The sequence below is a fragment of the Nerophis ophidion genome, linkage group LG03, assembly GCF_033978795.1.
Source record: "Nerophis ophidion isolate RoL-2023_Sa linkage group LG03, RoL_Noph_v1.0, whole genome shotgun sequence".
Classification (NCBI taxonomy): Eukaryota; Metazoa; Chordata; class Actinopteri; order Syngnathiformes; family Syngnathidae; genus Nerophis; species Nerophis ophidion.
The window spans coordinates 30,742,980-30,757,863 of record NC_084613.1 but is presented as its reverse complement, the minus strand read 5'-3'; the positions used below and the strand labels follow the sequence as shown (position 1 = coordinate 30,757,863).

The 14,884-nt window shown below is 38.5% G+C and overlaps 1 protein-coding gene across 1 annotated transcript in view; it reads left to right on the top strand.

Moving 5' to 3' along the window:
* The first annotated feature begins 9,137 nt into the window (after nucleotides 1-9,137).
* slc28a1 (solute carrier family 28 member 1) overlaps nucleotides 9,138-14,884 on the top strand; it is a 47,274-nt gene continuing 41,527 nt past the window's right edge. Inside the window, exons 1-5 of the mRNA XM_061894829.1 lie at nucleotides 9,138-9,173; nucleotides 9,293-9,357; nucleotides 10,464-10,540; nucleotides 12,054-12,145; nucleotides 12,218-12,407. Coding sequence (XP_061750813.1) covers nucleotides 9,170-9,173; nucleotides 9,293-9,357; nucleotides 10,464-10,540; nucleotides 12,054-12,145; nucleotides 12,218-12,407 — 428 coding nt within the window. The 5' untranslated portion in view covers nucleotides 9,138-9,169. The remainder of the gene's footprint in view (nucleotides 9,174-9,292; nucleotides 9,358-10,463; nucleotides 10,541-12,053; nucleotides 12,146-12,217; nucleotides 12,408-14,884) is intronic.

Here is a 14,884-nt window from a genome sequence, read left to right as displayed (position 1 = left end):
AGTGCCAACAAGACAGGCACAAGACATCAACAAATCCATCTATTTCTACCGTTTGTCCCTTGCGGGGGGGCACAGTGATGTACCCCCTGTGAATTTTTTTTTTTTATTCAAGTACCCCCTAATCAGAGCAAAGCATTTTTGGTTGAAAAAAGAGGTAAATAACTAAAATAGAGCACTATGTCATCAGTTTCTGATTTATTAAATTGTATACCATGAATTGATTAACGTGGATCCCGACTTAAACAAGTTGAAAAACTTATTCGGGTGTTACCATTTAGTGGTCAATTGTACGGAATATGTACTGAACTGTGCAATCTACTAATAAAAGTATCAATCAATCAATCACAATAACAGTGCAAAACATTGCTCATTTGTAGTGCTCTTTCTTAAAATGTTTGGAAAAAAAAGATATAAAAATAACTAAAAACTTGTTGAAAAATAAACAAGTGATTCAATTATAAATTAAGATTTCTACACATAGAAGTAATCATCAACTTTGAGTGCCCTCTTTGGGGATTGTAATAGAGATCCATCTGGATTCATCAACTTCATTCTAAACATTTATGGAACATGTCCACAAAAAAATCCAGCTGTCAACACTGAATATTGCATTGTTGTATTTTTTTTCACAGTTTATGAACATACATTCATATTTTGTTGTAGTATTATTCAATAAATATATTTATAAAGGATTTTTGAATTGTTGCTGTTTTTAGAATATTTTTAAAAAATCTCCCGTACCCCTTGACATACCTTCAAGTACCCCCATTTGAGAACCACTGCACTATAGGACTAATTTAGAGTTACAAATCAATCTATCCACAGGTGCACGTCTTTGGAAGTGGGAGGAAGCCGGACTACCCGGAGGGAACCCACGCAGTCACGGAGAGGACATGCAAACTCCACACAGAAAGAACCCGAGCCCGGGATTGAACCCAGATCTCAGGACCTACAAATCCATCAATGTTATATATCACTTGTGCCTCATTAGGGTCACGCGTGGATAAGCGGGAGCCTATCCCAGTTGACTTTTGGAGAGAGGTGGACTGGACTGGTCTCCAATCAGTCACAGGTGGAGGCGCAGATAGGATTGCTGTACAGTTTGAAAAAAAATGTGTTAACAAAGACATCATAAATCATAATATAACATTCTATAGCCGTGGAAGTTTAATAAGGTTGCTTGAATCAATTAAGAATATCTAACACTACCTACAACCTCTATCAACCTCTGTGTAGCCGAACCTCCAGTAACTTTGAACGCTTAACTCAACACAGACGTCATATAGTCATCAAAGCTCACTTTAAAGCATTCACACACAGTGCACACTTATTGGAACACGGATGGGGGGGCTTCACGGTGGCAGAGGGGTTAGTGCGTCTGCCTCACAATACGAAGTTCCTGCAGTCCTGGGTTCAAATCCAGGCCCGGGATCTTTCTGTGTGGAGTGTGCATGTTCTCCCCGTGAATGCGTGGGTTCCCTCCGGGTACTCCGGCTTCCTCCCACTTCCAAAGACATGCACCTGGGGATAGGTTGATTGGCAACACTAAATTGGCCCTAGTGCGTGAATGTGAGTGTGAATGTTGTCTGTCTATCTGTGTTGGCCCTGCGATGAGGTGGCGACTTGTCCAGGGTGTACCCCGCCTTACGCCCGATTGTAGCTGAGATAGGCGCCAGCGCCCCCCGCGACCCAAAAGGGAATAAGCGGTAGGAAATGGATGGATGGATGGATGGGGTGATAGACGATAGGTCAAAAAATACAATAAATCTAAATATGGGAGCATTAGGAGAAGGTTATGTACAAGTTTCACTTTTTCACATGACGGTGGTGTGTTCAAAGACCCTCAGTTAAAGTTAGAAACAGCGGCATCAATAGGTTTTAAAACAGGGGGACACTTAACCCGCAGGAGATACACTAATGTGCGAATAATAATAATTATGTATTTTTAAGATTCATATTATGCACTGATGATAATTATATATGACTCAGCTATTCTCTACACAAAACTAGACATATTTGTAATTATATTTAAGTGAATAATATTAGGCTATATGATTATTTAATTTCTGGCAACTGTATATCGAATATATTTGGATTTTGTTGTAAAAAAAACTTTTCTTTCAAAACCAAACCCAATTATTCATGGTGTTTGTCTCGATATAGTCTAAATATGTTAATCTTTAAAATAAATCAAAAACATGATTAGGTTTTTACATGTGTTTTTAAAAAGCTTAAAAACCCCAAATTAATGCAGTCATTATTTTTGTTAGTGCATGTAAACATACAATGTGTGTATGAGGCCGCGACATTGGGTTTCGGTTTAGATGGGAGGCCTTTAGTCCTGAGTTCAATCCCGGGCCCGGGATCTTTCTGTGTGGAGTTTGCATGTTCTCCCCGTGACTCCGGCTTCTTCCCACTGCCAAAAACATGCACCTGGGGATAGGTTGATTGGCAACACTAAATTGGCCCTAGTGTGTGAATGTTGTCTGTCTATCTGTGTTGGCCCTCTGATGAGGTAGCGACTTGTCCAGGGTGTACACCGCCTTCCGCCCAAATGCAGCTGAAATACGTTTCAGCACCCCCTGCGACCCAAAAAAGGGACAAGCGGCAGAACATGGATGGATGGATGTATATATACATACCGTATTTCCTTGAATTGCCGCAGTGCATATAGTATCCGCCTGCCTTGAATTACAGCTGGGACAAATTTGCTTCGCAAAATAATCAGCGCATGCTTAGTATTACCGCCTGGTCAAACTCGTGACGTCACGAGTGACACTTCCTTTGTCATCATTTTCAAAATGGAGGAGGCTGATTTCAATACCGTTAATTTGAAATCGCACAAAGGGAAGAAGATTAAGAAATCTGCGTTCAAAGGACTCCGGCCTATTAATGATTCCCAGAGCCCAAAAAAAGTCTGTGGGCTATAGAGCGTTTTCATTTCGGGCTCCAGTACTCTGGAATGCCCTTCCGGTAAAAGTTCGAGATGCCACCTCAGTAGAAGCATTTAAGTCTCACCTTAAAACTCATTTGTATACTCTAGCATTTAAATAGACTCCCTTTTTAGACCAGTTGATCTGCCGTTTCTTTTCTTTTTCTCCTATGTCCCACTCTCCCTTGTGGAGGGGGTCCGGTCCGATCCGGTGGCCATGTACTGCTCGCCTGTGTATCGGCTGGGGACATCTGTGCGCTGCTGATCCGCCTCTGCTTGGGATGTTTTCCTGCTGGCTCCGCTGTGAACGGGACTCCCGCTGCTGTGTTGGATCCGCTTTGGACTGGACTCTTGCGACTGTGTTGGATCCATTATGGATTGAACTTTCACAGTATCATGTTAGACCCGCTCGACATCCATTGCTTTCCTCCTCTCCAAGGTTCTCATAGTCATCATTGTCACCGACGTCCCACTGGGTGTGAGTTTTCCTTGCCCTTATGTGGGCCTACCGAGGATGTCGTAGTGGTTTGTGCAGCCCTTTGAGACACTAGTGATTTAGGGCTATATAAGTAAACATTGATTGATTGATTGATTGAAGAGCTATTCAGTAGGATTTAAGGTCCAAGCTTACATCACACTCAAATGTTTACTGCATGCTTTTAAAATAATTACACATGCTTACCTTTACCGCATGCCTTTGGTAAGCGCAGGAGTGAGAAGAGGTTTTAAATTAATTAGCGCCCCGGCGGCAATTCAAGGAAATACGGTATATTGAATGGAGACAAGTCAAACACTTGTGCCAGGCGGAAAACATCCGCTCAGACTGAAACTTTAGGGCTATTTAATTGGTGGCCTTGTTTATTTCAGATGCAGTCAGTTGTCATTTTTTCAACTTCTGTAGTTATACTAGTGGTGTTTCTCAAGGTTCCTTTATAGGTCCTTTCATTTTCATCATTTGGGCTATTCAACTGGTGGCCAATGGGTCAAGTTGAGAAAAAAATGTATGAGAAACTCACATTTTTGCAGCTGATTCTTAAAAACACTAGTGTGCTGTTAAAGAAATAAGCTTTGATTAGCTTGTTTGCAGAAGGTCAACAAAAAGAGCAGAACGCTGTTATAACTCTGACAAAATAAATAGACCAAAATCAAATGTCTGCTGCAGAGCACACATGCAGGTTCTTTGGAATGTACAAAATAAGAATAATAGTAAAAGGAGAAGTCCTGTCCACCGTCTTTAGCTTAATGGTAATGTGGCCCTCAAAACAAGTTGAAGGTCATGTGACATGTTAAACAAACAATACTGTTCACTCATTATCCACTTTAGGCAATGTAACGAACACAAGGAACTTAGATAGACCAATACTTACTATAGCATATAGTCCATCTATCCATCCATTTTCTCCCACTTGTCCCTTCTGGGGTCACGGGGGGTCGCTGGACCCTATCTCAGCTGCATTGGGTATAATTGTTCAATAATGATTTTTTAATAGCAAAATTGTTGAGATCCACTTTTTGGATCCTCCACATATTATTGTTTATTGTTCCATTTTTATTTTCACTCTCCGTCTGATCCTATTATTTCCTGTTTAGTCGGTCACCATGGTAGCTTATCAGTTTCCCCTGCTACTCACGGCACTGCACACCTGTCCTCACTAATCACCTGCCTTATATTAGCCTGCATCTTTTGTTGTTCAGTCTGGGATCCATATTTGTTCATACACAACGGTACGTCTGCTTTGCGCGTTTGCTTACATGCAAATTTCTGTATTATTCACGCGAGCTCTGACGCTGCGCAATTTTATTCAATCTTAGCTCTCATACTAAATGTTTTGTTTTCCCCTTTGTGTGCCTATGTGCCAGTTTAGTTTACTATTTGTTTATCCTAGCTTTCATGCTAGCGTCTTTTGTTTGCCTTTTCTTAGCTCCAGTATTTTTGTTCTCTAGCACCTTTTGTTAAATAAATAATTAATTCAGACCTTTTGCTGTGTTCAATTTTCGACGCATCCTCGAGGGAATCGAATCCGGCATCACAATGCCGAACAAGCGTAACAAAAATAACACATTAAAAACATAACTAAGACATAAAGTTTCTAATGTTTCTAGCACATGATCTGCAGTAACTCAACACGCCAGAGTGGACACTGAGGGTTTCTTGCTGTAACAATAATTATTGTACCATTAATGGTACTTCAACTTAAGAGTCATTTGAGATAAGAACTGTCTCCCGGCTAATTGTTACGCCTTGAGTTGCAAGCAAAAATGTGAGTTATAAGCATCCCTGCCATTAGCTGGCATCACAGTGAACCCATTTGGTCTCCCTCGCTAGCATTAGCTAATAACTAGAGATGGACATCATTTTGTTACCATTAACCATTTACCATAACGTCAGCACAGAATGTTAAAATAATATCTAAACGGCAGACATTTATCAATGAAAATATGTCAAAGCTTGAAGGAGATACCATAGAAGTCCACTCTTCAAGGTCAATTATGTACATTGTTCTTACATTACTTCATAACACTACTGCAGTTGTTTGTAGTACATTCTATTGTATTGTTTTTCATATAAGTTTGTATTTATTTTTAAAATACATCTTACATGTTAAAATGGTGACGTTTTGGGGGGACACGCACCAATTCAATTGATTTCTATTCATTTCAATGGCCGACATATTGATTTGACCAACAAGTGTTTTGAGTTCAGAGCTTCGTCACAGAAACAATTAAGCTTATAAGTCAATGTACAACTGTATTTTTTTTTTTCATTGATGGAGGAGGACTCGGCTAAGCATATGTTTGCAGTAAAATGTCATTTGGTGACTGACATTTTACATACAATTATTTGCGCAAAACTTATGTGGGGCCCTCCGCACAGCGCTTGGTCTGCCTATATAGGGAGGGGATCCCTGTTAATATTTAGTATTTGAATTATTCAAGTTTAGAGATGTCCGATAATGGCTTTTTTGTCTATATCCGATATTCCGATATTGTCCAACTCTAAATTACAGATTCCCTTATCAACCAATACCGATATATACAGTCGTGGAATTAACCACATTTTTTTGTGATGCCCCAGTGGATGCATTAAACAATGTAACAAGGTTTTACAAAATAAATCAACTCAAGTTATGTAAAAAAAATGCCAACATGGCACTCCCATATTTATTATTGAAGTCACAAAGTGCATTATTTTGGGATTGTGAGATCGACAGGCGGATCGGTGCGCCGTCTTCAGTAATGTGGACGCTGTATCGATCCGTTGAGTTGAAGAAAGAGCTGTGCCAGACGGCAAAGCTCTCAATTTACAGGTCGATCTACGTTCCCATCCTCACCTATAGTCATGAGCTTTGGGTTATGACCGAAAGGATAAGATCACGGGTACAAGCGGCCGAAATGAGTTTCCTCCGCCGGGTCGCGGGGCTCACCCTTAGAGATAGGGTGAGAAACTCTGCCATCCGGGAGGAACTCAAAGTAAAGCCGCTGCTCCTCCACATCGAGAGGAGCCAGATGAGGTGGTTCGGGCATCTTGTCAGAATGCCACCCGTAGGGCACATCCGACCGGTACGAGGCCACGGGGAAGACCCAGGACACGTTGGGAAGAGTATGTCTACCGGCTGGCCTGGGAACGCCTCGGGATTCCCCGGGAAGAGCTGGACGAAGTGGCTGGGGAGAGGGAAGTCTGGGGTTCCCTGCGTAGGCTGCTGCCCCCGCGACCCGACCTTGGATAAGCGGAAGAAGATGGATGGATGGATGCCTCAAAAGAGCAGCTTGGAATTTGGGACATGCTCTCCCTGAGAGAGCATGAGGAGCATGAGGTGGGTGGGGTTGAGGTGGGTGGGTGGGGGGGGGATTAGGGGGTAGCGGGGGTGTATTTTGTAGCGTCCCGGAAGAGTTAGTGCTGCCAGGGGTTCTGGGTATTTGTTATGTTGTGTTTATGTTGTGTTACGATGTGGATGTTCTCCTCAAATGTGTTTGTCATTCTTTTTTGGTGTGGGTTCACAGTGTGGCACATATTTGTAACAGTGTTAAAGTTGTTTATACGGCCACCCTCAGTGTGACCTGTATGACTGTTGACCAAGTATGTCTTGCATTCACTGGTGTGTGAAAAGCCGTAGATATTATGTGGTGGGCTGGCACGCAAAGGCAGTGCCTTTAAGGTTTGTTTGCGCTCTGTACTTCTCCCTGCATCCTACGTTCGTGTACCACTCCATTCAGCGGCGTTTTAAAAAGTCATGAATTTTACTTTTTGCAACCGATACCGATGATGTCTGATATCACATTTTAAAGCATTTATCGGCCGATAATATTGGCAGTCCGATTTTAATAGGATATCTCTATTTAAATATGTCTCAATGTTGTTTTTTTCCAATTTATTGGACTTATGATTCTTCTTACAATTTGTCAGCAGACACAAGTGAGGACAGACATCGGATGAAGGAACAGAATACCAAAATGCTGCTTGGTATCAACACGACTGTACTTTGACAAAGTGTCCAAAATGTGTTGCCAGAAATTTTGAGTTACTCTGCGTCGCAGATGGATTTGGCGAAAAACAATATAATGATAATGGATTAATCATCAGATGGATAATTAACAATGAACTCATCTTATTTTCATAATATGCAGAAGGTCAATGAAAAATGGCCCCCAGGCCGCACTCTGAGAACTTAATATTCATTGCACAAGCTGTATTGATTCCTTTTTTTTTAGGGCTGTAACGATAAATGATATTGATAACCGCGGTAAAACCTCCGACTGCTAGTATTACCTTTTTAAATTAAAATTATCGGAAAACCCTGACTTGTAACTACACTTTATAAACTCACAAACTGACTGGAGCTAGCCTGCTAGCTCAAATGCTAGAATGAAAACATTAACGTCTTTCTCCATTAAGAAACAACGTACCCCAGCCTAAACTTCCATCCATCTATCCATTTTTCTTCCGCTTGTCCCTTTTAAGGTGGCGGAGGGTCGCTGGGGCCTATCGCAGCTGCATTCAGGCAGAAGGCGGGGTAAACCCTGGACAAGTCGTCCCCTCATCGCAGGGCCAACCCAGGTAGACAGACAGCAACTTATAAAATCTTGCTTTCTGAGCAACAAAGATATTCAATTGTGCACATTGGACCTACAGCCTGTGCTCTCGTTGAACAGAGTGAGGGTTTTATACTCAGAGGAACACGAGACCAAAGTGTTTGAACGGTGCGTTCAAGGACTGCTCAACAGAGTCGGATGCCACAACCCCTGCCAGAAATAATAAAAAATAGTAGATTTAATTTTTTAATTTAAATACATCTTAAATTGCTACAATACAAGCCAATATTTAAAACAAAAAAAATGCTTAGCCATTTAAACTGATAAAATACAATGACAAAAACACTACTAGTGAAGCATAAGAAACAGAAAACATGCAAAATAGTGTCGGTTTTTTTAACAGTTTGTCCATTTATTTTAGTTATCTGATACAAGAAATAACTTGGTCAAACATTTAAGAATATGTCGATCACAATGGTAACCGTGTAATGACATTTTCATATCAATACAGCCCTAATTTATTATACAATGTTTTTTGTCAGTATTTATTTAAAGTATCATTCTACCATTGTTCATATTAAACATGCGTTATTATTAGAAAACGTTAAAATGTTTCCATTGCACCGCGCTGCAAATTGTGTGCTCATCCTCACCAGTAAGAAAAACATCCGTTCATTGGACCATGGACCAGCTCCTTTTACAAGTGCTTGTTGTGGGTGTGACGAGATCACATTTGCAGTGAGGGACATGGACAAAGTTCGGCCATTAAAAGCGATGATGAATCATCATTGTGGAGGGAAATAAAAAACAAAAACAAAAATCCAGGTTGCACTGCGCTTACTTTGGATGATATCTGATAAACAAGTTACACAATGACCCGACCTCGGATAAGCGGAAGATGATGGATGGATGGATGGACAATGACATTTATTGAAAATAAGTTGAAATGTATTGTTCTGTGAGGGGAGTCAAAGAAGCCTGATCGTGTTTTTGATTCAATGTGAAAAGTCATATTCCCGAAAGTCCTTGGAATATGCTGGTTTACGATCTCACTCACGCCTTGTCCCCTGCTTCTCCTGCACAGGTGGAATAAGTACGTAATATTTCTGTCAATTAGTGATAAGGTGAGGGCATAGAGGGGCAGGCTATATTTCCCTGCATGTGTGCAAGTGCAGCATTTGGCAGCACAGTTGACGAGCACACACAATGAGTAAGCAAATTTCGCTCAGCCTTTTTCTCCCTCTCTCTCGGTAAAACAAGTCGGTATTAGGACTATTTTGTTTGCACAGGAATCAACTTTGTTTGTTTTTTTTCTCTGTCTGTGTGCAGAGGAAAGCAACAGAATTCAACCTAAGAACAGGGACGGAGTATGCAACCAGGCGTTTGAAATAGAGGTATGTGCGTTGTTTTGGAAGGGACCCAACAGGCACAAAACAATGTTGAGAACTTGTTGAATTAGGCCCTGACATTGAGCAACTCAAACTTAACGTTGGAAAAATATGCTTTTTGAAAACATTTAATCAATGTCGGGTACTGATATTGATTTAACCATTGAATTCTTGGGCATTTCCCAACATATATCCTACAACAGTGGTTCTCAAATGGGTGTACGCGTACCCCTGGGGGTACTTGAAGATATGCCAAGCGGTACTTGAGATTTTTTTTTTTTAAATATTCTAAAAATAAAAACAATTCAAAATTCCTTTATAAATGTATTTATTGAATAATACTTCAACAAAATGTGAATGCAAGTTAATAAACTGAAAAGAAATGCAACAATGCAATATTCAGTGTTGACAGCTGGATTTTTTGTGGACATGTCCCATAAATATTGATGTTAAAGATTTCTTTTTTTGTGAAGAAATGTTTAGAATTAAGTTCATGAATCCAGATGGATCTCTATTACAATCCCCAAAGAGGGCACTTTAAGTTAATGATTACTTCTATGTGTAGAATTCTTTATTTATAATTTAATCACTTGTTTATTTTTCAACAACTTTTTAGTTATTTGTATATATTTTTTTCAAATACTTCAAGAAAGACCACTACAAATGAGCAATATTTTGCACTGTTTTACTATTTAATAAATCAGAAACTGATGACATGGTGCTGCATTTTACTTCTTTATCTCTTTTTTTCAACCAAAAATGCCTTGTTCTGATTAGGGGGCACTTGAATTAAAAAACTGTTCACAGGGGGTACATCACTGAAAAAAGGTTGAGAACCACTGTCCTACAACACAAATATAACGTTAAAACAACATACTTTTCGATGACCTTCATTTAATGTCAGGTTGTAACGTTAATCTGAGCATTGAAATTTGGTCATTTTCCAACCAACAACGTGGATCCAACGTTAGACATCAACATTGTCTCAATTTACAATGACAACTATTTCGCAATGTTGTTTCAAACTCAGTTTTAAAGACATGTATGTTTAATCAACAATATATTGTGCCTGCTGGGGCGGTAAACAATCAAATAAACATATTCTCCAATAGGAAGGCTGCATAGGAGATCTTGGCAGCAGCAAAAAGCAAGAGGAACAGTCTAGAAAAGGACTCGGCTCATATTTAAGGTGTGTTTGATTTTGTGTTTTAGATGCAATTGTTGTGTCAATGTGAATATAACCAAGTATTTCATCATAGGTGTCCAACTCAAGGCACGGGGGGCAGATCTGGCCCACCAGGTCATTTTATAAGCCTGGAAATAATGTGCAATAAGCTACTTTGTCTTGCCTATCTTATAATATATATAACTATTACATTAACAAACATTCCCCCCAAATATTTCGTTGAAATAAAAATGAATACTTAAAAATCTGCTTGACTTATTATTTCAAAGCAAGTTATCCACCAAATTGTACATTGCAAAAATTACAATATAATAACAAAAACATACAAACTATGGAACCGTTTTTTCCATTTACAGTAATAAGCTATTTTTTTTTTTTTTTTAGTGTACCTAAACAATATAATACAGTCGTCCCTCTCCTCATTATGCTTTGGATAGCAGCTTCACCACAGCACATATTTAAACTTTTTTTAAACCATATTTTACAATTTTTGGGTCAAAAATTAAGCATTTTCAAACATAAAAATTGTTAAGTAAACTACAAATATCAACACTACACTAGTATTGACCACTGGAGGAGACCAAACCAATTAGAGTTCATAGTTCAGTATTGTGATCACTGATTGGCTCAGCCTCAGGCAGCATGGCATTGTCCCTCGTTTATTGCTGTTAATTGTCCCGGATATGACCGCGAATAAAGTATGTCTGATTCTGATTCTGATTCTGATTCTGATTCCGTTTCTGGTTAATACGTGACGTAGGAATAATAAACTATAATTAAAATATTTTCATAACTACAACATCATTTTTTTAAATCACATTCTAAAATAAGCACACTAGACATGAAATAGCTGTCTTTAGTCACCTTGATACCATTTTAATCCAATACAAAATAGTAATGCTGCTAAAAGGCTGAGCCAATAAGTGGCCACATTAATAAACAGCACACTCTGATTAGTTAGGTGTCATCTAGAGGCAATACTACGCTTGAATTGATAATTTTAGTTTATTCAGCCATTTTTATGCTTGAAAATACAACATTTAGGATCAAAACATTGTGGAATATCGTTTTGGAAAACATACCCCCATAAAATTTGTGATGTAGCGAAGCTGCAATTTTTGAAGCGGGTTGTGGCAAAGGATGACCTTATTGGTTTTAGAAAGCCTCAAGGTGACTAAAGGGTGTTGTTTCATGTCTAAAGGGTGCACGGAAGGTTAAAAACCCTACTCAGACGGTCGTAAACATTATGCTCTATCTATAAAAATACTTGATTTATAATAATTATTCTTACTTTGGGGTGATTGATTAAGCAGGTCATGTCCGGAACCAATTAACAGCAAAAAATGCATAGTCAATTGTGTAATAATATCCAATTTGTATACATTTTATCTGCATATTTTGTTAGAAACTTCCCTCTGAAAACAGCTATATTATAACTGCAATGTGGCCCTCAATGAAAACCACTTTGTGTTCTATAAATGTACAATGGAGGATATATTTCTTGTGTGTTCTTCAGCCAAATTTCCAAGCCGATTTACGCCACCGAGGATTACCTGAAAGCTCACTCCAAAACCTTCAAGTACGCAGTCTTGGGCATACTCGGAGCAGGTATAGTGTCAGATTTCAAAGTAAAGTAAAGTTTGGATCTACTTTAAGTGTGTTTTTTTTCTGCTCCGATAGGGTATGTGGCATTTTTCATCACCGCCTGTGTTTTGGATTTCCAGAGGGCCACAGCCCTGGTGGTCCTCACCTGCCTGGCAGTTACGTCCAAGTCCTACGACCTGGTCAAAAAGTACAAGGGGGAGAGTATCAGTCGTTGTTTCGAACCTGCGCTGGAATGCTTCACCTCTAACTTAAGGTGGATTAAATGGTGAGTGGATACGCTGACTGATGGCTACATTAGATAAGCAAGAATTTGACAAAGGGGTGTGCGGGGACGACATTTGGATTGGGCTGGCAGCTCAATATATATATATATATATATATATATATATATGTATATATATATATATATATATATATATATATATATATATATATATATATATATATATATATATATCTGAGATCCGAGGAGAGACATGGCCACTGTACACTCTTTTAACAGTCCTGCACCAAGCTCTGGCGAAAAAGGTTTACGTCTCCTCTTTTATTTAGATATTCAATGTTTATGCAACAACAACACATGTCACAACAGAGATGGGGAGTATGTAAACAGTCATTGTTTTCGGTCACATTGAAGACAAAAGAAGAAGATGCCTCGGGCTTGGGCTCGTCCTGGATTCAGCTTCATCAGGTTTTTGAGGACAATAGATAACCCCTCCTGTGTCATTCCAACGTACACAGCGGAATCTTCCAAGACCTTGCTGGGTCGAACAAGGACAACTTTCATCTGTTCAATGGAAACTCAGAGAGCGAAAAGTTTTTTGATAATTTACACACAATTTTTCAAAAATATATATGTATATATATATATATATCCATCCATCCATCCATTTCCTACCGCTTATTCCCTTTGGGGTCGCGGGAGGCGCTGGTGCCTATCTCAGCTACAATCGGGCGGAAGGTGCTGTACACCCTGGACAAGTTGCCACCTCATCTCAGGGTATATATATATATATATATATATATATATATATATGTATGTATATGTATATATGTATATATGTATGCATATGTATATATGTATGTATATGTATATATGTATATATCCTTTACGTTGTGCGATTCAGAATCGATTCTCATTTTTAAAAAAATCGATTCTTTTTTTAATTTATTTATTTATTTATTTATTTTTAATCAATCCAACAAACCACTACACAGCAATACCATAACAATGCAATCCAATTCCAAAACCAAACCTGACCCAGCAACGCTCAGAACTGCAATAAACAGATCAATTGAGAGGAGACAAACACAACACAGAACTAACCAAAAGTAGTGAAACAAAAATGAATATTATCAACAACAGTATCAATATTAATTATAATTTCAGCATAGCAGTGATTAAAAATCCCTCACTGACATTATCATTAGACATTTATAAAAATAATAAAAAAGAACAATAGTGTCACAGTGGCTTACACTTGCATCGCATCTCATAAGCTTGACAACACAGTGTACAATGTTTTCACAAAGATAAAATAAGTCATATTTTTGGTTCGTTTAATAGTTAAAACAAATGTACATTATGGCAATCAGTTGATAAAATATTGTCCTTTACAATTATAAAAGCTTTTTTTTTTTTTTAAATCTACTACTCTGCTAGCATGTCAGCAGACTGGGGTAGATCCTGCTGAAATCCTATGTATTGAATGAATACAGAATCGTTTTGAATCGGAAAAATATCGTTTTAGAATCGAGAATCGAATCGAATCGAAAAAAGCGATGGATTATCGAATCGTGACCCCAAGAATCGATATTGAATCGAATCGTGGGACACCCAAAGATTCACAGCCCTAATATATATATATATATATATATATATATATATTAGGGCTGTGAATATATATATATATATATATATATATATATATATATATATATATATAGTTATATATATATATATATAGTTATATATATATATGTATATTCATGGATTCCCCTGCTTATTTCAGATAGGCAATGCCAAGCCACATTCTGCACGTGTTACAACAGCGTGGCTACGTAGTAAAAGAGTGCGGGTAATAAACAGACCTGCTTGTAGTCCTGACCTGTCTCCCATTGAAAAATTGTGGTGCAATTTGAAGCCTAAAATACCACAACGGAGACCCCGGACTGTTGAACAACTTAAGCCGTACATCATACAAGAATGGTAAAGAATTCCACCTGAATTGGTCTCATCAGTTACCAAACGTTTACTGAGTGTTGTTAAAAGGGAAAGCCATGTAACACAGTGGTAAAAATGGCCCTGTGCCAACTTTTTTGCAGTGTGTTGCTGCCATTAAATTCTAACTTAATGATTATTTTGAAAAAAAAAAATACATTACTCAGTACGAACATTAAATATCTTGTCGTTGCAGTCTATTAAATTGAATATATGTTAAAAAAAGATTTGTAGGGATGTCCAATAATATGGGGCTGCCGATATTATCGGATTTAAAAATGTAATATTGGAAATGATCAGTATCGGTTTTTAAAAGAAAATTGTATGACGGTTTTAAATGCTGCTGTGTACGCGGACGTAGGGAGATGTACAGAGAGCCAATGAACCTTTAAAGCACTTCCTTTATGTGCATGCCATCCCAGTCACATACTCATTATGAATTAATGCAAGACATACTTGTTCAACAGCCATACAGGTCACACAGAGAGTGGCCGTATAAACAACTTTAACAGTGTTACAAA